The sequence below is a fragment of the Oculina patagonica genome, chromosome 13, assembly GCF_052425735.1.
Source record: "Oculina patagonica isolate OP01 chromosome 13, crgOcupat, whole genome shotgun sequence".
Lineage (NCBI taxonomy): Eukaryota > Metazoa > Cnidaria > Anthozoa > Scleractinia > Oculinidae > Oculina > Oculina patagonica.
This window is the reverse complement of record NC_135770.1, coordinates 26,820,596-26,844,667: the sequence shown is the minus strand read 5'-3', so window position 1 is coordinate 26,844,667 and position 24,072 is coordinate 26,820,596. Positions and strand designations below refer to the sequence as shown.

The window sequence follows — 24,072 nt, the reverse complement described above, 5'->3', positions numbered from 1 at the left end:
TCTGGCAGGGCTCGCTGTGACTGGTTAAGGTCAGGTAGAACATAGGCTTCAGAAACCTCGATACTTTCTCCAAAACTTTCCAAAGAGCTCAAGGTAAAGGATACTCGATTAGACTCCACAACATTGTCACTGCTTGTGATTGTATTAATTCTAACCTGCTCAGGTGTTCCTTGTATGTCAAGGTAATCAACTAAACTGCGGTCAACGAGGGTGTCAGTACAGCCGCTATCTAGAAAGGCGTAGGTGGAGACAGCATTGCCATTCTCGGCGGTGATAATGACAGGAACAGCGTTCAACAAAACTTGTGTTTCTGTGGTAGACAAACTGGCAGATGATATGGGTGTTGTTTCAGGTTTGCCTGAATTAGCACTTGCAGTTTGCCCCGTATTTACGCCCTCGTGACTTGTGGGATAGGAGGTAGCTGAAGGCTTGTCACCTTTATCCTTGGAATCCTTATTGATCGGTGGGTTGGGGCGGCGACTATCCTGGGTCTGATCAGTTTGCAGAAGACTAAGATGACGACCAGGGCATTTTGAACATGCTGGCGGTTCAGGGCAAGAACCAGAACCGTGTCCAGGCCTTTCAAGGCCACAGTTAAAACAAAATCCACAAGATGCCGCATACTGTCGTCGGACTGCCACATGTTCACACTTCTTGATGATGGGGCAATGCTGAAGCTTGTGTCGCTTAGATTTACAGATTCCACAGTTTTTTGAGCTAGGGGCAGGAAGTTTAGTTTCAACATCCGTGGCACTGATTGTGGGATTCTTTAGTGGCTTTGGTGGAGGTGGAGGCTTAGGAGGCAACTTGGTTTCTCTATTCTCACGCTTCAACATTTGACCTCCAAACACCGGGTCGTTCCTAATGGATGCTTGTCTCTTTACAAAGGCGGCGATGTCCTTCAGCCGAGGAGACCTTCCGCTCTTGACAATCTCATAATTCTCGTTTTGCCACTTGATGATGAGATCATTAGGCAGACGGCTAACTATGCGTCAGAGGTTCGTTGCAACACTTGCTTCACGTTCAACGTCGCCTTGAAGGATTCTTGTAGCCGCATTCAGCTTCTCAGAAAAGTTCATAAGTCCAATATTGTCACCATAGGTCAACTTGGGACCTGATACGAGGTCTTCTATGCATGCTTGAGTCACCCTTATGGTCTGACCAAAGCGTTCCTCCAGGGTTTTCATGATGTCGATGAAGGAGCAACCTCTGTTTCGTTTTACCACTTCCAGTGCTTCTCCGGTAACAAACTTAGGGAGGTATTCAACACGCTGGGCATCAGTTAGCAAATCGCTTTCAAGGTGCGTACAAATTTGTTCACGAAAGGAGGGAAAATCCACTGGATTTCCACTAAACTGTGTCGGTCGCATTCCACTTAGCATTTGTGCTTTCCACATTGCTGCAACGGGATCATGTGGGACCTGTTCACCACGAGTAACACCCTGTGATGGTTTAACACCAGGTACTCTTAAGGACTGGAGTGACCTTATGCTGTCAGGGGTCTTACGCACATTAGATCCTATCGCTGAGAGGGATGACCTCGGCTGAGTTGTCATGCTGAACTGAGATTTGGTATTTATGGAAACAGGAGGGATTGGCTCTTTCTGAGAAGGATTTAGTTGAGACACCTCACTAATAGCATAACGGGCACCTGGGTTGGTATTAGGTCTGCTGGTCTCCATTTTCTCAGAAACGACTGGGGTAGAATGTGGACGTTTATCAACTAGAAATGTGGCAGCATCCAAAGGACCAGCTGCTCCAGGTGTCAAAGCTTCCTCATCGTTGTACTCCATTTCAATTTTCCATTCTAGCTCAGCTAATGTTGCTTGCTCTTCAAGACGCCTAAGTTCCATTCTTTGTTTATGTTCGTATGCCATTCGAGCTGCTTCGGCTTCTTCCTTTGCCCTAGCCCTTGCTAGGTCCAATTTCATTTTTGAGACAAGCACCTTTTTCAAGGATTTCTTACGTGAGGATCCGGACACATTGGAAGACTTAGAGGAAACTGACACATTGTCATCACGATCCCCGTCCTGGTCTAGTAGTCTAGGATTCATCTGAGCATTTCCAGGCAAAAGGTCTATTTTTTGCAACAAACCTTCACACTCATCAATAATGTCACGGGTCTCTCGTTTTAGATTGGAATAACGACTCTGTACATCTTCCAAGCGTTTTCTCTCATTTATCCCAGCAAGGTATTTCGTATGTAGCCCTTCGAGTGTCTTCCATTTTTCCGAGAGTAGGTCAAGGGATTTCTTAGCCTCCTCTGGGCCTTGGCTGGTATTAAGCTTAGACTGAATTTCTTTCAGTAAATTTTCAATTTCTTTGCTTACATTTGTCCACAGCATAGCCGTGCTGCGTTGCTCCCGGGAATCCCTTTGCCGTTCCAATTCCGTGAAATCGACGCGGGTGTTTGGTGGGGGCCTGGGTCTGAGCGAGGGGCCATCGTAGTAGCTTAATGGCCGAGTAAACACATTTGTTGTAGTACAAATGGAACTAATGTTACCTTCTAAGGCTTCTACTGTCGTCGTTCCGGGAAAATCGGGCAATCCACGATCCATTCCTGGTCCAGTATAACCCAAACGGCTCAAACCATAAACATCCATTCCACTGTCGAGGTCGAAATCCAATTGATCCGACGCATCCATCGCTCGACAAATCCAATCACACTCCAATATTTAGGAAGAACATTCTTTTACTGATGTTCGGGACAATTCACAGAATCTTTTCAACACGCAGTTGTAAACTCAACGCTTTAATTGCGATGCTCGTTGTACCAATGTACAAACATCGCCACGGCTTGACAACTTAATCGACACGCTGACTTGTTACGCCTACGGTAAAAAACTGAACAAAACAAACCTAATTTTACAATACATTCGGAATATAAGAAAAAACGGGAACTATGAAATCAAAACTTACATGTTCTGTGCGGTTTAGGTGGTAAAAACTGTATCAAAAAAACAACACTGTCGAGCAATCCGCCCGACACGAAACTCTTTCCATCACAAAACCATGTGCGATCGAGTCACGTGACTCGATCCAGTCCGAGCAACTTGTGCACAGTTAGTAACGGACCTAAATCAATTTCCGGTTATTAATTTCGGCCGCTAGTCGGCCTCAACAATAATTTTGTTTAAGAACTGTTGTCTGGATACTTCAATGTCATTTCTCTGTTTACTAATTCGTCTCTAATTTGGTAGATATTGATGAGTGTGCCAATAATCAGGATTTGTGTCATCCTTCTCTTGCCAACTGTTTCAACACTGAAGGGTCCTACGATTGCCATTGCCATCATGGATACGTGGGAGATGGCAAGAACTGTACAGGTACATTAATCGATCGCACTTCTTCTCATTACGTACTCTATCTTGACCTTAATTGTTGTTACACAAAAATGAAAGAAAACACAAAAACGGAAGATCTATTCCGGGGATCTTGGGTTTTTTTATTTGTTTTGTTTAATATCATGACCAGGGTTTATTCCCAGTGAAGATAAAGAATCTTCCATATAAATGTTTCATTAATAATATAAGTAACACACTCGTTTGGTCCATTATAGATCTTGACGAATGTGCAAGTGGAAAACACAACTGTCATCAACTTGGTGTCTGTGTCAACGATGTCGGCTCATTCACATGTCACTGTCAGAGAGGATACACTGGAAATGGAACATTTTGTGCAGGTATTGTAGTGCTTCGTGACATGTTCAGTTCCTTCATTTGCCGCAGTAATTTACAAACGGATCAATATAGTCCTTGCTGTGTCTTACCTCAGAAAGTGCATGAAAACGTCTCCTACCTTAAACGTTATAGGGCCATTTTAATCTTTCTCACTTTGTATGCATTAAGAACATGGTTTATTTGAGACAAAACGATAAAGAACAAAGAAACCCAGTTACCCATTAAAGTTCTCTAAAGTTTCTTCCAATACGTGTATTGAGAAGTTTGTGTTTCGAAGTTACTATTAAATAGAAAGTTAAATATGTTTCTTTATATTATCAGCTTGCCCTGTATATTCACGATGCATCCAAATATCACCCTATTTCTGCGAATGCTGGTGCAAATACTTTTACCCTGGACGTCCGGAAGTTGATGCATGCAAAAATTCAGGTTGGTAAATTAAACATATGGTGTCTTTACACAAGTTCAATTTGGGAAGCGTGTATTTCAATCGTGTCTTTTAAAGACCTACAGGAGAGTGAAACCACAAGGTAAACCAATGTTGGTAAATTATTACATTTTGTGCAAACCTCTAGTACAACGGAACGATTTTAATTTCAAAGACCCAAATGTCCACTTCGTCCGGGGTACAGGTAGATAAAGAACGACATGCCTTTCTCTCTCTCAAAATTATGCAGATTCCTAAATGAAGAAATCAAATGAAGAAACTGGAGAAACCAAATTCTTTTACGACTTACCTAAGTTTGCTACGAAAAAGACAGTTAATTATTATGTTCATCTCTCGATACCAACTTTCTCTTCTATAAGGAAACTAAATTCGCAAAATTAAATGGCAATACCGTTTTGTAACCACTAATTAAAAAGCAAATGTTGAAACTGTTTTGTTTTTTTTTCGCCAAAAAAAATCATGGTGCTGATTTCGAGTGGCGTTGCATTAATACCTCAACAGAATGGAAATAAAATGGCCATAAAATAAAATACCAGTTCTCGTTGTTTTGTGTTTCGTTTTTCAGATGGTCTTCTTGGTCATTTAGCTGAGGTAACAATCCGTCAAACAGACACACAACCTGACAGTCCAATCAAGTTTAGACGTGATCAGACTAGAATGCTTGTATCATCTTTTAACTTGGAAATCACTGACTCAGGACAGGCTTCGTTCCACTGGAGAATAGAAAACCTGATGTTGTCACCCTTCAATATTTCAGATGAGCCAGAGTTGTTAGTGTATGACACTCTTGAACTTATTATAGGACCAAAGCTGCTGTTAACTGGACTAAAACTTGTAGCGTTTGAGCTTCGTGTAACTGGAATTGAACTGGCTGCTCGAGACTTCGCATTCCTACAGGTCGAAAAATCAGCCCTCGTTGCCTACATTGCGGGAGGAACTGAAATTATGCGATCCATCAACAAGCCAATATCTGTGGATGCCAGTTCTTCCTATGACCCGGAGAATGAAGACGGGACTTCTTCAGGATTGAACTTAAATTGGTTCTGTTTCAAAGCTGCTACCAGGAACGTTTCTGAAGTCAATAACACAGTTACCAGCGTACTTGTAAATGCCTCAGACGGTATATTTAATGCACTTGTTGACTCATCCGCAAATGGAACACTCTTCCAACTGCCAGACGATGTATTTATACATTCCTTCGAAAAAGGAAAAGTGCATTTGGATACAAAGAAACTAAAGAAAAACGAAACATACTATGTCGTGCTGACAATCCGCAACGATTCCCGTGCAGCCAGTGTTATGCAAACTGTTCACACTTACCATGGAGAGCTTGTAGACGTTCGAATAATGTAAGTGCAATGTGGTAGCCTCTGTAGGAGCTTGTTGCCATCTGTGAACAAATTATGTTCCAATACTTGCTGGTAAAAATGAAAATTGACAAATCTGCAAAATTAACATCAACTCGTTATGTTGCTCAAAGAAGTAAGTTCAGACCACTACAATTAATAAGGCCTCATCTTCAAGAAAGCAGTACAACTGAATGAAAGTTACAAAATCTAATTTGTCAACGTAACGACGTGGAAATTTGATTGTAGGAAGGTACCCAAGAGAGGTGCTCTTACGCAACAAATTCCTGCCCTGTCTATGTGTAGTGTATGAGGTTTCCATTATTATTCAACTGTGTAATTCACGATGCGATGATGGGATTTCGCTTTATTTTTGATTTATTTCATTCAGGTGTATTCTGAACTGTGTCTCACCAGCCAGTGCATCATCTGGTATCTCCGCCAGAACTGACTGTTTGTCAACACGTTGTCCTAAATCTCTTACATACCGATGGAAAATGTTCAGTAAAAACGGTAGTTATCCATATTCCAAATGGATGTCCATAACAAATTTTTCAAATCTTTTGGCCACTAAAGTGGATTCAAGAAATCTGGTCATCAAGCAACAAAGTCTTATACCCGGTTCGTCGTATCGAATCACAGTGGATGTTCAGTCGCCAAATGGTTCACATGGATGGGCGGCGTACCAGTTTGACACATCAGAGGCCCCATCAGGTGGAACTTGTCATGGCACACAACTCGATAAGGAAGCCGCTATAGGCGTCTGGCTCAACATTACCTGCCGTGGATGGAAAGATGACAGTTTGCCTCTAAGATATGAGTTCTATCGTGAGTTAGAAGATGGAGCATTATATATGTTGTCATATGGAGTACGGTCCTACAGTGTTGTCCATATTTCACCTTCAGTTGGAGAAGATCTCGTGCGTTTCAAAGTTGCTATTGTCAATGTCGTGGGCGTCGCAAGTGAAGAACGCCTGTCGATCAAGGTATGAATAAATTGGGTTTTTAAACACAGTTGATGCATGTGATTTATACTGAAAATGACATAGAAATATTCACTGGTAAAGCTATATTAATAAAAATGTTCACTTTTTTTGCCAGGTCTCTTTGTTTTCTAACTGTTGCTTCAGAAGCATCCGCTAGAAGAAAAATACCACGGAAAGGGGTAACACCAGACACGTTTCCCCTTACAATGCCTCTTTTGGCCCAAGAATATAAAAGGGCTAACGACAAAATGAAAAGGCTTCCTGACAAAAATGCTGAGTGGTAACATCGATACAAAGGATCAGCATTTTGCGAAAGGCAAAAAGCGCGTAGCCAAGCGATATGAGTAATATACTCGCCCCTTTGTAACAGGTTGTTTTTAACACCTCTATGAACCGTCCACTCTTTCGTCTTTCACAGGTTAATCGATCGTCCTTGACACAAAGCGAAGAGCTGCTTTATGTCCAAATAAAGCAAATCCTTACTGCGATGGATAATTATTTTTCTGTGGGACAAATTAATATGGCGATCCAAGAAGCAGATTCTCTTCTTGCTCTTCTCGATGCGGCTGGCAATCGGATCGATGAAAAGTTTTTGCTTTACGTAAGTCTGGAGTAAACGTTAAGACCTTGTTCTCAATGGGACAGTTCTTCAAACAGTATTTGTCAGTACTACAGTCAGTATCGCACGAGGACTTTATTTATTAAGCCTGGCCAGTATCAAACATTTTTACTTAATACAAGCTTAAGAAACAAACATTTCTCTCTAGGAAAATGTGGAACGGAAATGTCGAAACTAGGGAAGGCAAATGAACATACTATCTGTTACACAGACAACGTGCGTATCTGTTAAACTTTGAATCAAGAGATTATAGAATAAAGTCTTGCTTGCACGCCAAATAGATCATTATTAACATGTTTACAGGTAAAAATAATACAGTACTCTTGTCTGGGCCCATTCTTCTCAATTTTTATTTACGTTTTGGCAACGTTTCAGTGTCTGTGACATGTTCCCTTTAACCTCAATATTGTGTTTCTTTACTATAGACAAAGGACTACCTAATGTCCAAAATTTTCAATGTGAGGGTCGATAACCTTGAGCGATTAGTCCAGATTGCTGTTATTTTGGGCAAATCTATGGACAATGCAGCCGATGTGTACCAGAATACGACGGTATGAAGATATTATGTAGACACAAGTGACACAAGATATTATGATATTATGATGTTATGTAGATAAAAGCAAGCTTTTATCTGGCAAATTTTACATTTCAACCATCCAGACTAGATAAAAGAATAAGAAAATAAAAGACATATGGTAAAAATTGGAAGCACAAAACGACACATGGTACGAAACTAAGGTTTCCTATAATTTTCTTGCATCATAATTTTAGATCAAACATTCACGAATTTTTTTAGCATTTTTACCTACTGATTCTAATTTTTATCACCTTTCAATAGTTGAAATGCTTCGAAAACAAATTGAGATACAAAGTCTCAATCTAGTGGTTATTTACTGCTGTTTCATATTGATATTTTGAAAACGGCATTCATTCATTCATTCATTCCTTTTCGTTCGTTCGTTCCCTTGTTCATTTATGAGTAACGGTTCTTTGTTTTTGGTCCTAGTTTGCTGTTTTAGACAAACTACTGGAAATGACCTCTCTACTTTCATTGACGACTGAACGCAGGTCTGAAACCCGTCTCATTGCTAATGCAGGCAGGTCGTTATTGTATTGTAATACCAACATCATGAAATATACCTCTCTCAGAATCCTTATGGCTAGGAATTCTACCAACTACGGTCAAGAAAACGAGGTACGTAATCATGTTCAAAGTGACTTTCAATACAGTCAAACATCCGTATGTTGAGCCTTTTAGGACCTCGTATGTATGCCTCCCAACGAAAGTGACTCTTTGAAAGTTTCTAACAAATGTTTGTTTATGACATAAGGATCACCCAACTAGAAAATTCAGTCAACCATCTTGGAATGTCGTTGCAGTGTTTTCCTACATCGTTTTATACTGTTTAAAGGGATATTTGTGTAAACTAACACATTTGAATCCTTTTGATTTTCTAGCTGGATATTTAATTGGCAGAAACTTAAAGGGAGCAAACGGCTCATTAATCGAATTTGCGAGCTGCTGTTTTTATTTTTTCGAAAATCGTAGCTGCGCGTTTCTTCGTATCAAATCAAATCAAATCAAATCAACTTTGTTTTACGAGGGTTGCACATAACAGTCTTTCGACTGACAATCCTGTGGCCCTCGGATTCCCGATCGAATTGGAATTTAGAGGTGTTGATTTTTGTGGAGGGAGGAAAACCGGAGAACCCGGAGAAAAACCCTCGGAGCAAGGACGAGAACCAACAACAAACTCAACCCACATATGACGCCGGGTCCGGGAATCGAACCCGGGCCACATTGGTGGGAGGCGAGCGCTCTCACCACTGCGCCATCCCTGCTCTCCCTATCCAAAACTATAGTTTTACCTCTCCGTAAACCAACTGAACGATGGCTTTGAACTCTAATAAAGTTTTCTATCTTTCTATCTCAAGCACGAAATATGGCTTGATGTAAAGATAAAGTATGTATTCGTACCTCTCCCAAATTGACCAAAATATAATATTTTGTAGGTAATTATATGGAAGACCATTTCTGGGCTTTGCCAGAATCTAACAGAAAAGATTATCAACACACTTCTCTCCCTGAAAGTGCCTGGAGAGGAATACAGCGTGATAAAAAACGAGCTTCAATCCACAATCTTAGGCAAGCAAGAGTCGGACGAATTGAACCAGCTAACAATCCAGGATGGAAACGCTAGCTTTGAACTTCCTTCTTTGGACGACAAAACGCTGGAAAAGATGCTTGGTAACATATCTGAAGTTGGAGTGGAGGTATGTTTGTCAACAAAAAAGACAAAATGAAAACTGTATCTCACTTTCAAAATAAATATAATAGAAGTAAGTTCTTCTTGCCGACATTAGCTGACATAAATTCTTATTTATCTCTCTAATACTTTCAATAATTGAGTCACCACAGTTAAGGTTATTGTCCTGTATTGCATTGCACATCCTTACTGCGCAGAATTTTACCCGTAATTAGCGCGCGCATTTAAGCAAAATGGCTGCTTGTTTCTAGGCAGCTTAGTCCGCTAGAAAAATAAATCGCCTCTTTCTCGTAAAGGAGTAGGGTGACCTATCAATTTTTTCTCAGATTTTGGATGTAGCAATCAAGTTCTTTCTATAAAACGAAAAAAACGATCAATTTCTATATTTAAAAAATATATTACCACCGGAAATGTGTTCTTTGCCAGCACTCGCAAGGGAATTATTAAAGAATTATATGGTATATACAAGGTCTTCCTGCTCCTAAACGAATATGGGGACCCCACTTTTTTATTTCAAAATTTAAGTCCCCTTTAAGGTAGTCGACATGTAGGCAAAGTTTGGCTGAAAATCTATGTTCAGTTTTATTATGGGACAATGACCTTAACAGTGAAAGAAATGTTGTTGACAAATAATAGCAAACACTCTTTTCTGATTTATGTATTAATTGCCATCATTCAAACACCTCGAAGCTTCAGTTTGACATTATTTGCTACAAAAAAGTGAAATTGTACTTCCATAACATAGTTTATCTTTTTTATATACTTTATTTTAAAAAACCTACAGTTTATATACATTCTATATTTTTGCGATTTTAATATTACTCTTTACGATGCTTATTATATCCTACGACATTAGATTAATATTTTCTTACAATATGGCTGACTAAACTTACGCGCTTACATAAGGATGCGATACGAAATGGAACGAAGAAAAACAAACAAACAAAAAACAGCAACAACAACAAAAATTGGAGTGAGATAGCATTTAGCATTAAGACAAATAGTATGTCTCTAGTTAAGTTATGACAACCCTGCAATGTTCTAAAAAATAGGTCACCAAGGGTGACATGAGTCTAATGCCGTATGGCATAGTGATACAGATTGCGCGGTTTTCGTAAGCCGGTTAAAATTGGTTAGAGGTTTGTGTTCGGGAGTTTAATTTAAAATGCTTATAGCAAGCTAGGGGCATCGTGGATGATTATGGATGAAAACGAAACAGTCATAAATGTTATATGCTTCACAAAATTTAAAGTATGAACAGGAGTTGATGTTACTTCTTCCGTAAAAGCAGAAACGATTAAACATTTGGACAAGATTGCGTGACGATTTACAAAAAGCATGTTCATTACAACAAGGGTTGAAGAACTTCACATCGTTTTCTTTCAGATTTTTCACCAGTTTGATTATGACTCTTGAAACAGATTTTGCAATAAAAGCACTTGAAATAGTGACTGTTACTCCATTGTACTGTAAGCACTTAGTGACAGATTTTCCTAAATGCTCACGTCAATATAATGATGACCTTTTGAACGCTGGAAACTAGGCAATTATTATCGAGCTACCATACACAGGAGCGAAGACTGTTTATCATGATGTACAAATTTCGCGAATCATCACTTCCATATCAATGTAACCATTTTATGATTTTTCTAGCTGTAAGAAGAACTTAAAGGAGAAGTTCACTCCAGAATGGCCATTAATTTTTTTTACGCCAATAAAAAGTTTATGCAAAGATATGTTATTCACCAAAATTTCAGCTTCTAACGAGCGCTTAAACCCTACGAAATCCTTTTCTGAAGTAGCCTAAAACTCGACAACTGAACGCCGCCATCTTGGAGCTGTTAATGTATGCGTGACGTCAAAGAGCTCAGCCTGAAGTTGAGCGGGAAAATTTTAATTACTTCAAACTCCTTGTTTCTTTGTAGTGGCTTTTGTTTGTCAAAATGCCTGTTTGTGCAGCTCCATTTTGCTCCAAGAAATACAAAAAGAGGTATTTCCGTTTTCACCGTCTTTCAATATTTAAAGAACAATTGCTCAAAAGCGGACACAAATATTTGTGTGTTCCGGCGTTAAATCGGGGTCCGATCGAGTTCATTATCGAAGTGCAATTTTCTGCAACTTTTTCAGGTTGATCTATTATTACCTATCCTTCGAGACCCTCGATTTTTCTCGTCGTCCCGCTCGACAATCTGTCTCTGGGTCTACGAGGATGATCATGTTACCAATGTTGCAGTATTGCATACGGTACGTGCATGTTGCAATCAAGATTTGTAACAAACAGAACATAAACAACCAATAAGTCCATAAACGGCAATGTAGCCAATGTTCCGTGGTTATAAACGTCCTCTTACACTGTTCGCGTCAGTCATGACGACATGAACGCGAACATTGCTGTTTCGTTTTGTTTACAGCATCCATCCTAGTTATTTTACGCCGGACGTTTCTTTGAACATTATAAAAAAATTACCAAAGTAGCAGACCGTACCAGTTTGTCGTAGCAGTGCTAATGAAAAGAATATATTTACTCGTTTGCTTGACCACAAATAATCGCCGGGACCTCGATCAAACGCTCTCAGGGTTTATTTAAAAGTTAGCAGTTTTGACCCGGCGTTTATACGAAGCCGGCGTTTAATCGGGGACCCGCGTTTAATCGAGAAAATACGACGAAGTCAACAACAACAACAGAGAGTTTCTCTGGTTGATTAAAAACCCTCCCTGAAATAAAGTAAAAAAGTGAAATAGCATAATCGTAACATTGGTTGGTATTGCGTCTGCCTTTTTCTTTTTTTGTGGGTATTTTCACTCAGGAGACTGTATCTGTGATCGATCTTCTTCGAAGCAGTCTTCCGTATAGTTTTCGGAACACACAAATATTTATGTCCGCTTTGCCAGGAATTTTTCGTTTCTGCCCATTCTTATAATCCATTCATGAGCATTTTTTCTTTTAGATATTGAAAGACGGTGAAAGGTTTTTTGTATCTCTTGGAGCTCTGTTTGAGAAACATGAGCTGCACAAACAGGCATTTTGACAAACAAAACAAAACAAGGAGTTTTGAGTATTCAAACTTTAGGCTGAGCTCTTTGACGTCACGCATACATTACTAGCTCCAAGATGGCGGCGTTCAGTTGTCGAATTTTGGGCTACTTTAGAGAAAGATTTCGTAGGATTTTAGCGCTCGTTGGAAGCTGAAATTTTGGTGAATAACATATTTTTGTATAAACTTTTTATTGGCGTAAAGAAAATAAATGGCCATTCTGGAGTGAACTTCTCCTTTAAGATCTCTGAGAGTCGTAAAAGCATGAAATTCGATTTCAGTGTATGGCAAAGGCCGGGACAGTGTAATACTGCAAAGCGGCCAAACAAACGCATTTTGATTTAGTCGCGTAACTTGATTTACATTTATCCATGTACATCTTTTATTTTTGAAGGTTTTTGTTTGCACTGTAAAGAAAAAATTGTTCAAAATTCGAATGACTTAAATACAAAAACCGAGGTAAAGTTTTCTATTTTTTTAAAACAAAATAAATATTTGGTCGCATTGTGTAAATAAACGCGAGTCGCCATCGAAATATTTTTTCTCAAAGACGTCTTGCTTTTTAAGCAAGACGAAAACACAAGTGCTTAACTGAACTGAAAACGAAGATTTATTTTCACAAAAAGCTTAGAAATGTCTTAACTGGAAAAATATTTCGTCCTGTTCAAGTGTTGAATAATCGTGACTTGAGAAAGAACTTTTAATTATGCGTGGGAACACGTGTCGCTGATTGGCTGTTTTTAATTGAAACTAATCGTGCGTGTCCGTACGGAGTCCGTTCTTGCAGCTGATCATTGTTTTCTACATTACAGCGAACGATTATCGATCCCGAACCATTCCCTTGGGATTGCTAACAGCTTTTTTCATATAACAAAGAGTCTAATGCGCATGCGCAAAGCGCACGCAAGCATTAGACTCAAAAAGAGAATTAGATTATTGCCAGATAAATTCTAGTTAGCTATTTCAGCTTTGAAGTACCTTAAAATAATTAGAAAATTATTTTATTATTTTATCTTTTAAAACGCTCACGACAGTCAAGTAATTATTAACATTTCAAGCAGATTAGATGTTGATACAGACAACATTTGATCCACTTACAGGTCCGCAACTAGCAAGAGGCAAGACGAGGCACTTGCCTCGTCTAGATTTTAATCCAAAGTTTAAAACAAAATTTAGTTTAACTTAGTTAGGAATTCAAAATAACTCCCAGTTGAACAAGATTGATTTTTTTTCTCATGAAAAATGTTGAAAAACGCGTTTCAGAGCTTCTAGACTTCAAGATATTCTGGAGGCATGCCCCAAGACCCCCCTAGCAAGATCTGGCCTCCTCTGTGCTAAAAGCCTGGCTACGGCCCTGACTTATCGTGTGACCAGGAGAGCAAATCAGCAACATGACGCTGGTCCAACTGGTATTTGATACATTTATCATTGCGCCCGGCCACTGGCATAAAATTTCTCCCAGTCACTATTTAGCTCAGTTAGAGCAGTTTTCAATTGAGTGTCGTAAAACCAAAACCAAAGTAATTACTCCGGCCAATCACAAAGGACACAGGCAATCGAGTGAACCAATCAAAACTCGAAGCAAATACATGTAGTTGGCACGAAGCGCGGGAAAACATGCGCGAGCGAGTCACAATTGGTTTTGGTTTTACTCCTGATTGGCCGAGAAAGTGGCGCGAAATTTTTAAACCAATCACTAAGCGTATTGAACGCAAAACCAAAGCAAACGCAAATTAGGGCTGAATCGCACTAGCGGACAAATTTTGTAACAATTGATTGATTTCATCATTAACGTGTCACTTGTCACAGAAAACAAGTGCGATTGCGTTTTTTGAGACCTAGAACTTGTCCAACATTTCAGGAAAACAAAGAAGCAGTTGTCTTATGATTGGTCCACGTTGCACGCGCGATAGATGTTGTCAAACAATTGCAAAAACAAGTGCGATCGACTTGTTGGACATGGGCAAATTTTGTCAAAACGGACAAATCATCAAAGGGGCCGAAGTCCTGCCTCAAGGCAGGACTTTTCATGACAAGTCGCATTCCCATGCCCCTCGTAATGCTAGATAACAATACGTTGTTGATTGGCTATTGTGTTTGGCCCAAATTGCACCGAAAAACAACACGCACTCAAAAGTTGTTGGGATAGTATGCACCGTGATGTGGCTCTCACTATCGTAATCCAGCCGCAAAATCTTTTCGTGAGAGGCAAAGCATATTTATAAGTGAAGTGCTTCGGCCAAATGTTATAATGAGAAAAGAAAAAGTTATCTTGAGACGACTCATTATTCTACTGCATGAGAACGCGTACTTTAAATGCCAATTGTTTTAGATTTTTTTACCGCGTTGTACTGCATATTTGATGTTTGCCCAAGACGGCCGTGCTGAGAAATGTACAGGGATGGCAGAAGCACGTGCAGAGCTATTGTACTAATAATTACACCTTTTGTTTTCTTCAAAATGTCTCTGACTTGTCGCGACAATTTTTTTTGTAAAAAATGTTATGACATTTAAAACTTGTCCGCTAGTGCGATTCGGCCCTTACTTTCGACACTCAAGTGAAAACCGCTCTAATAGGTCTAAATAGCGTTTGGTTCATTCAGCATATCTTCATTTTCTTGTTACTTTTTAGATGATCGACTACAATTTTAACCCTTACACATCACACAATAGCAGCAAAAGGGTGAGATCAAGAGTCATCAGTCTTGCTCTTAAAGGTGACAATGGTGACGCTTTGCAAGTGACAAATCTACCGTCAGACATTCAAGTCAATATCCCAATATCACATCATGACCCGAGTAGCACTTCTCACCCTGCCAACACGGATGACTTCCTCAATCCTGGAAGCATGAAGTATCATGTCATCACCGCACGCGAGGTTAATACCACAATTAAACTGTCCATAACGATGAAAATATCAGCCGCTGTCACTGCCTACATAAAATTTGGCGAACATCCGACACAAACTTCGTATGATGAGGTTATTGAGCTATCCAAAGAAAATAACGTTGTAAACCTGGTATCTGATTGTGAATTGACAGAGAAATGTTCCTACGATATCTTCATTAACTGCAACGTCTCAGGACAATATTACATCGGTCTCTTAGGGAATAACGGAAACCGAACAGTTCATTCGAGGGGTAGGCGGTCTGTACTGTCAGAGGGAGCATCGCAAGAGAAGTGTGTTAAATTTAAAGATCCTCCTCCCACCATTGCCCCTCCAGCGGAGTACACCATCCTTGTACCCGAGTACGACCCTGACAGGTCGGTTAACTACAGTTTACAAGTGGATACGATTTGGTGCGCGTACTGGTCTGATACTGAAGAGAGATGGACAAACGAGGGCTGCAAGGTAAGAAAGTCCTACTTATCGCTTTTATCAAAGGGCACTGATATGAAATAACTCACGGCACTGAAAAAAGAAAGGAGGCACAAATGAAGACCCAAGTAGCTAAAAAATGAAGGACATTAAACATTTCTTGTGGAGAAAACAAGATCACAATGGTTAATTGTAATCAAAACCTAGCATTACAATACAATACAACAATACAATACAATACACTCCCCTTACGGGCTTTCCTAAAGGCATTCACTAGGTGCATTCTTCTCTCTAACTACCTTTTATTTACTGGCCCAGTGCCTCGAAAGCTATCAGTCCATAAATAGGATAACTAAAGTGATTTTCATGAGCGCCAGACAGTCTAAAAGAATATAGAAGTAATAGGACCAAAGAAAGTATTACTGTTAATGTCCCAGTTAAAACAAAATTAAGACAAGCTGCAATTAATTGTAGTTCTTCAAATCGTTTAATACAAAGGTCGTGATGTAATAGGCCCCAACAACAGCAATTGTAATTGTTATTGAAAATAACGGTCATTTTAACTTGTTGGCATTGTTGATTGCGGTCTACGCCAAACTTGACAACTCAGCATAAACTGATTTCTTAATCGCTTCTTTAACAAATTTTGAGTCACGAGTGTTGGCTGTCTTGTTTAATTGTTGATAAATTTACATAACCCTTGGTTCACCACAATGAAGAATAATAACAATTTGGTTCTTCTTGATCAGTTTCAAAGCTCAAGAACAGACATCTTGTTGACTTGCCCTTTTTTAAAAAATGATCGACAAAGTTAACAAGCAACTACAGCCATTAAACCCATGCTCAGAGCAAATCTGTTGCTTTATATGACATTCTCAAGATCAGTGAACTGTTTCTGTACTGACCTGCAGGTTGGCCAAAAGTCAAACAGTTCCTCCCTGACGTGTCTTTGTAACCACTTGACCGCATTTGGAGGAGACGTTCTTGTTGCACCAAACACCGTTGACTTCGAAATGGTCCAGCAAGCATTTGACAATCTGGATCCAAAAACTCTACTGGTCCTGATCACAGTGTGTTCTGTCTTCCTGGTCTACCTTGTTGTGTTGGTAATTTTACGCAGAGCAGACAATCTGGATGTTTTAAAGGTTTGTAACAGAAAGCTAACGGCAATAGGCAAAAGGCAATAGGATATGCATATATAGATAACGTTGGCATGCCTACCTGAAATGACATGCATGTCAACATAGCATCACACAAAGGTTATGGGGTCCTTAAGAGGTATGCATCACAAGGCGAAAATATAAAACTTTTTAAAAACTTCAATAGAATTAAATGGAACACTCGAAACTGCATTATAAACATGTACCAGTCCCGTACCTGGAAAATATTGGTCAAGTTATGTTTTGTAAAATTATGGACAGAGCTGAAGGCGAGGTTCACAAATGTCCATAAAATGGGACATACGATGTAAATCATAGCGCTTATGGCACCGTTTTGTATTCTTATAACATCTAAGCCCCAGCTGGGGCCTTTCTGTTTGTTCTTACACTACATCTCTCTCTAAAAAAATGTCGGGGACAGTCTTCGATGGACTAGCATTCATTTCGGGAGAGTATTAATACTTGTTGACGCTGAATGCTCAGGTCTGGTAAGGCATTGCGGTTAAAAGACTTCATCACCTCTTGTATCTTTTGCTTGTAGGACAGTCCTCTCATTGTACTGGCGGAGCATCAAGCCGGTAAATACAAATACGAAATATCCATAACAACCGGGGGATGGAAAAACTCGGGTACCACTGCTAATGTTTCCATGATCCTTCACGGTACAGAGAATATAAGCACTATTATCAAGCTGACAAATGGCCACTCACGTGACAGAAATTTGTTCGCGCGAGGAAACACTGACAATTTTCTTCTCCACCTTGAGAAGCCGCTTGGCACAATAACCAGTGTGCAAATCGGCCATGACACTTCTGGTGACGACCCATCTTGGTTTCTCAGTGAGATTTTAATTGTGGACAGTCAAACAGACGAGTGGTGGATGTTTACTTGCTACCGCTGGCTTGCTCTGGAAAGAGATGATGGGAATACGACCAGTGTATTTTATACAGATAATTACAAAGGAGACGACGAATTCAAGAGAACTTTCAGTGCCCTGCGTAAAAATGGTTTCTCCGATGATCACTTATGGTTCTCAGTAATAAGCAAACAACCCAGAAATCATTTCACCCGTGTTCAAAGAGTCTCCTGTTGCTGGTGTCTTCTCATGTTATCAATGGTAACCTCTGCTATGTTTTACGAAACTGAGAGCACGACACAGCAAAAAATAAAAATTGGACCTTTAGAAGTCACTTCGAGTCAACTAATTATCGCTTTGGAAAGTGCAATGATTGTTTTGCCTGCAAGTCTTTTGATCGTATTGTTGTTCCGAAAAAGTGAGCCAAAAATAAACACTCAAGGAAGACGGTACCATCTAACCAAATCTGAAACAAAACAACAGTGCGTTCTTCCTCATTTTTGTGTATACATCGCTTGGTTTCTCTGTGTCAGTACAGGTATCACTTCAGCCCTGTTTACGGTGTTTTACTCTCTCATGTGGGGAGGAGAGAAGTCGGTTCGATGGTTAACAACTGTAGTGCTTTCATTGTCTGGGGATGTAATAATCTCTCAGCCCATCAAGATAATTTTGGTTTCCGTCATTATAGCTTCCAGGTGTGGCTGTGGTAAAAAGACGACAGGGAAGTCCAAAACAGCAGAAGAAAAAAGTCAGGAACCATTTCACAATGCAGTGGATCTTTCGTCGATAGATATCGAACGTGCTAGAAAGTACAAAGTCAACGAGCGGAAGATGTATGCCTATATGAGGGAACTCGTGTTTTCACTGTTGTTCTTCATGCTTCTTTTGATTGTCTGTTATGGAGACAAAAACGAACATAGATATAATCTAAATGCAGCCACAGAAAGCGACTTCCAATATTTTGATGACAGGGGACAATACAAGGTAGGCATTGTACACTTTCCTCGTAACAGTGTCTGTAGTTTGTTAAATTTTATGCTTCACTGAATAAAAGTTAATTAGATGTATCGGGCAAAGGGGGGGGGGGGGGGGTGGGTGTTTTATTCCGAAACGTTTCTCGTATAAGGATGATCCTCCTATTGTTCCTAACAAATACCCTTTAATAAATCATTTGTTGACAGAAAAAGAAATTCATTATTACACTCTGTAGCAGAACGACTGCAACCCTTTTCCAAAACGTTTATACTTGAGTAACCCCATAAATGATTAGATGGATCTGCCCTACATGCGTTTTTTTCGATATATTTTAAACGGCCCTTTTCAGTACCAGAATGATAGGGAGGCTCCTCCTATTGGTCCAAACCAGTGCCCTTTATTAAATCATGTGTTGACAGTAAAAGGAACCCTTTTTAAATGGATTTAATTCAGTTTACCAAATACTCACCCTTTCTATAAACCTTCAGCCCGAAGATGGTACCACTTTGGGCGGAGGCGCTTCTAGCGTGTAGTCCACTAAAAGAGATAACCAGCCACCGAGTCAATGCACTAAGATTTTTGTTGAACCGAGAAGTCTTGCATATAGTTTTAAAAAAACTTTTATTGACTTCATTCAGCCAAACAGCTATTGTGTTTGAATTTATCTCCTTTAATGGGGTTTAACATAATAGGTCTTTGTATTAGTTTTCCTCAGCTATTTGACTATTTTGTCCTTTCGTACCTTATTTGTAATTGTGGATACCGGTATTTTGCTAGATTACCAACGTTACGCAATTTTGGGGATGGCTAAAGAACGTGTTTGTGCCAGCGATCTTTACAGCTGACTCGTACAAAGATCAAGAAGAAACAGCTTCAGAGTACATTGGAAACAATCGTTCAATCCTGGTCGGCATGCCTCGTCTGAGACAACTTCGAGTCAAGAAAAGTAAGGCTATTGCTTGGAATGCCACACCAAAATAAGCTAAAAAATGTGTGAACTTCTAAATGTACTGATTTCGTTGGTCCGAAATAATTGCACTACGGCGCCAAACCGATCAAATGTGCCGCAAGATCTTTTAGAGACATGAAATAGTAAAGACTTAAAGGAGCTGTGTCACGGAATTTAGCCAAATTTAGGCACCGAAAAATGGCAACCAAATTGGTTAAAATATAAAAAACCGCATAGAACAGTGAATGAACATTTCAATAATACAGCAAATATAAAAGAAGGTACAGACGGATTGCGATATGTTTTTTGAAATACTGTTAGGCTGAACACTTTTCAAAGTTAGTCTCGGTTGTTGTAACTTCAAATTCTAATGCCCTGGAAGAGTTTTTGGCTGAAATTAAATGAAGCTGTGATTTTGTCATTTAGATCCATAGAACTAATTTATTCGCAGACATCAAGTTAAACCGCAAGTATTTGGCAAAAGTTAATAAAATTGACTAAATTCAGCCTTGACGCAATCCCTTTAACGTCAAATTGCCAAAACCGGCAGCAAAAAAATCATCAAAAGCCAAACAAAACAAAACTAGAACAATATTTTCTCACCATATCTCTTGAAAAACAAACTAAAGATAATATCGAGGTTGTTTTCTTAACTGAGATATTGTATAGATTACTTTTGTTTTATCATTGATTGAGACATTTGCATCTTATTCCTTTTCTTTTCATTTTTTTTTTCTACTTGACAAAATATTATCCCTGTGCATGATTTATGCTAAACGGTCTCAGTATCAGCTCCTCTTGATCGTAGTTTCTGCCAGCTGCAAAGCAATGAAAATGAAGTCGTTAGAAAGAAACCATTGGAAACAATCACATCGTTGTTTTCACTTTTCCTCTTTCCACAGATTCCTGTGAGGTTCATGAATTGTTTAAAAGTATGATTACGACATGTTATGATTTCTACTCCAAGAAAGGAGAGGAGAAAACAAACTGGAATGGCCTGAATCAGCTAAATGGATCCTCAATGTTGTGTCCAGAAAATTGGCAATATAACAACGGCAGAAAACTCGGCGTCTCCGATTCTTGGGGTCGTTTCGCTTTTTACAGTGGTGGTGGTTATATATCTAATTTGGGATACAACAAGCTTACAGCAAATAGGATTGTTGACGACTTGATAAAAAATGACTGGGTTGATCGTCAAACCAGGGCTGTGCTGGTGGAGTTTTCAATGTATAACCCGCCGAGTAACCTTCTTGCAGTGATGTCGTACTACTTTGAGGTCCTTCCAGCGGGATTTGCTGGTACTTTCAAGAGCTATGGAATTTTACCCCTCAGCGCAACGGATTCTCAAGCTCATAACACTTACTTGCTCTTTGCCTTTTTGTTTGGCCTTCTGCTTGTTTGCTACTTTGTAATGGAATGCATCAAACTATTCCGCCGAAAGTGCTCCTATTTCAAATCATTGTGGACATGGTTGGACATGCTGCAAATACTAACTGCTTCGTCAGCATTGTTCCTGCAATGGATGAGATCAAAAGAGGCAGGAAAATCTTTTCAAAAACTCAAAGAAAACCCTTTCATCCCCGTCAGCTTTCACCGAGCCCTATTTTTGTTTGACGTTGAAAACATCGTGATATGTATAACGTCTGTCATTGCTACCTTGCGACTCTTGAAATGCTTTTATTTCAATCCCCAAGTTATTATTTTCTCTTACACAATTCGCAGATCGTTTCAATCAGTAGCGTCGTTCTTCATGGTGTTCTTAGTATCTGCTATTGCCCACGCCCTTTTAGGGGTGATTGCTTTTGGACACAATGTTCACATGTTTTCTTCAGTGCCTGAGGCTATTTTCTCGCAGTTTCTGATGCTTCTGGGGAGCAATTTTCCAATACACGAACTCAATGACACAAACCCCATTATAGGACGTCTGTTCTTTTTCACTTTTGTTTCCAGTACGACGGTAATATTGGGCAACATGTTTATTGCTATCATGAATGATCACTATGTCAGTTCGTGCGCGGACAAAGGAGACGATGTTGAACTTGCAGAATTCATTATCAATAGGATCCGGGAAACTTTATTTGGTCAGAAATCCAAAAGAACCCGAGGCTGGAACGAAAGCACGAACCACGAGCTTTTCGAGCCTGAAGAACTCCCGGTGGACTCTTCTGCAAGAGAACTCCCGGATGGCGCCTCGTCACCTGATTGGACACCAGTCATGCATCGCAGCTGTACTCACAAACTAAGCAGAGCAGAACAGGCGGAAAACAGCAGCGACAGATGCAGAGAGTATGCTGTTTGGGAAACGTACCGACCAGAGCATTTACTAATAAAGAGTTCCACGGACAAAACAGGTTTTACCGGTATTAATTTGAATCGGCTGTCCAGTCGCACCGTGCCCTTTAAACCGCAATACATAGCGACAGAATGGAATGCATTGTATGATGACGATGACGACGACGGCAACGACGACGACGATGATGATAATGACGACGACGATGATGATAATGACGACGACGACGACGACGACGACGACGATGATGATGATGATGATGACGATGACGATGACGATGACGATGACGATGACGATGACGATGACGATGATGACGATGATGACGATAGCGATGGCGACGATGAGCAGGGCAATGAGGACGAAACTGACGAAGGACTTACTGCTGAGGAAAAAGAATTTTGGAAAAAACTTTTCACCCATATTTTACACTAAAAATTGCAACGCGTATACTGTTCATTTCCACTTATTATGTATTTTAAGATGGCTTACTACAGTTTTGACGGGGTTAATGAGCCCATTGTGTTAACTCTTCTGTAAAATGTTCAGAAATGTTTTATCTTTCTCTTATTACTGTTTGTTACAGCGAGCAACCATAGAATGGGACATCTGATCTCTAAAAATGCTTATTTCTTTACTGGGTAATTAAATTTTACCCAGAAGACTAAAATAACGATATTTACCATGACGGGACTTTAAAAATTTAAAATTCTTCAATGAGCTGATCAGCGCATGTACACAGCTGCAACTTTCAAATAATAAATCAATCCGCTTCTAAAAATGTGTATAAATAATTGGAATTCGTTTTGTGTTTTGTTAAAATACTACTGAAACAATCCGACTAAGAGCTCGATATTTCTAACACCTTTTAGCATAAATCTACTAGCGTTCTATCACCAATGCTGTTCTCTGATTAGCTACGCTACTCACTATCTATTCTGTTGTAGAAAGTGAGTAAATCACTACATCTTTCAATCGTCATTTTACAACAAAAAACTTGGCTTTTCCTTCAGTTTCGGGCAAATAACGGCTTCAACAAATCGTGAATGAAATGCAAATGTGCACACAGAAGCCAGTGCAAAGTGGTGCCGTTGTCAATTATCCGCGTGTGACATGACCTATTTGTATCATTATATAATAAAAACGAGAGCCTGTCTTGTTGTTAAGTTTTGAACGTCTAGTAGATTTATACTAAAACAATTAGATTATTCGCTCACGATTTCTATGCGTGATAGTTGATTCGGGCTTCGCCCTCATCAACTATCGCGCGAAAGAAATCTCGAGCTCATAATCTTATTGTTAAGTAGAAATTTCGAGCTCATAATACACAATGCTGATAATAGACAACAATAGGCGAACCAGTCAAATTAACGGTGTTAAAAAATCACGCTAAGTTTCTACAAAATAGACATTTCATTTTGCAATACTGCATTTTTGCTTTTCCGAGTCGTGGAGTATTTTGGCGAGCCCACAGGACGAAATAAAATTCAAATGATGTAAGATAATTTAAAGCTGACATTTCATGAACTAAAAGGCATTGCATGTCAAAGAAAACAATTAGAAAACTTCACTTTAAACTTCACAGATATCGTATTTGACTGGCAACCAGAATCTATCATTTTTACAACTTAGACAACTTTCTCAGTATTTCCCAAGTATTGTATTATTCGGGCTTGCTTAATATTTTCCGCCTTTAACTTAATGACAAGATTGTCCGTAAATTAACAATCGTTTAGCTTGACGAAATTCAGATCGTATATGTATAACATATACAATGTATAACATTGTATGCATAAACTCCACCAAAAAACCGTGTACGAAGATGTGCTGCTCTATCATTTCTCTTCCTTTTTTTCTGGTATGGCAAGTCTACTATTTTGTTAAATAAGGTTATTTATTATTTTGCTGTGGTGGTGGTGATGGTGCAGTCATTGTTTTTTAGTGCTTATTATGCGCATATATTGCATAATTTTTCATGGAGTTTGTATATCTTACGTACACCTTATAGTATTTAGTTGTGTCTATAACAGATGAAATACTCTGAGTATAAATTATGTGGTACTTGAGGTGGTTGGCAGCGGTATCCAGCACTTTCCAGCTCTAATACTTTGATGGGTCAGTACTAATACTCTTTAACAGTTGATG

At 39.4% G+C, this 24,072-nt stretch overlaps 3 protein-coding genes across 3 annotated transcripts in view; 2 read left to right on the top strand and 1 right to left on the bottom strand.

Annotated features, from left to right (window-relative positions):
- LOC144636224 (polycystin family receptor for egg jelly-like) overlaps positions 1-24,072 on the top strand; it is a 77,807-nt gene that overhangs the window by 15,795 nt on the left and 37,940 nt on the right. The window contains exons 12-13 of the mRNA XM_078495378.1: positions 3,201-3,326; positions 3,560-3,682. Of these exons, the coding sequence (XP_078351504.1) occupies positions 3,201-3,326; positions 3,560-3,682 (249 nt within the window). The remainder of the gene's footprint in view (positions 1-3,200; positions 3,327-3,559; positions 3,683-24,072) is intronic.
- Positions 993-3,117, bottom strand: LOC144635530 (uncharacterized). The gene is made up of 2 exons (XM_078494628.1): positions 2,920-3,117; positions 993-2,844 (listed from the first exon to the last, which is right to left on the bottom strand). The coding sequence occupies exon 2, from the start codon at positions 2,643-2,645 to the stop codon at positions 993-995; it is 1,653 nt and encodes a 550-aa protein (XP_078350754.1). The 5' UTR covers positions 2,646-2,844; positions 2,920-3,117.
- LOC144635529 (polycystin-1-like protein 2) lies at positions 8,971-23,751 on the top strand. Its single transcript, XM_078494627.1, has 7 exons — positions 8,971-8,991; positions 9,093-9,353; positions 15,014-15,733; positions 16,612-16,845; positions 17,402-18,700; positions 19,469-19,637; positions 20,543-23,751. Exons 1-7 carry the CDS (start codon positions 8,971-8,973, stop codon positions 22,360-22,362), a joined length of 4,524 nt encoding a protein of 1,507 aa, XP_078350753.1. The 3' UTR covers positions 22,363-23,751.

What these genes read in the sequence shown, in the direction of transcription:
- LOC144635530 (XM_078494628.1), bottom strand. Translation starts at nt 2,645, where the DNA reads ATGGATGCGTCGGATCAATTGGATTTCGACCTCGACAGTGGAATGGAT.
- LOC144635529 (XM_078494627.1), top strand. Translation starts at nt 8,971, where the DNA reads ATGGCTTTGAACTCTAATAAA. An exon ending in TGGCTTTGAACTCTAATAAA is followed by an intron (nt 8,992 to 9,092) that starts GTTTTCTATCTT and finishes AATATTTTGTAG; the next exon opens with GTAATTATATGGAAGACCAT. An exon ending in TATCTGAAGTTGGAGTGGAG is followed by an intron (nt 9,354 to 15,013) that starts GTATGTTTGTCA and finishes GTTACTTTTTAG; the next exon opens with ATGATCGACTACAATTTTAA.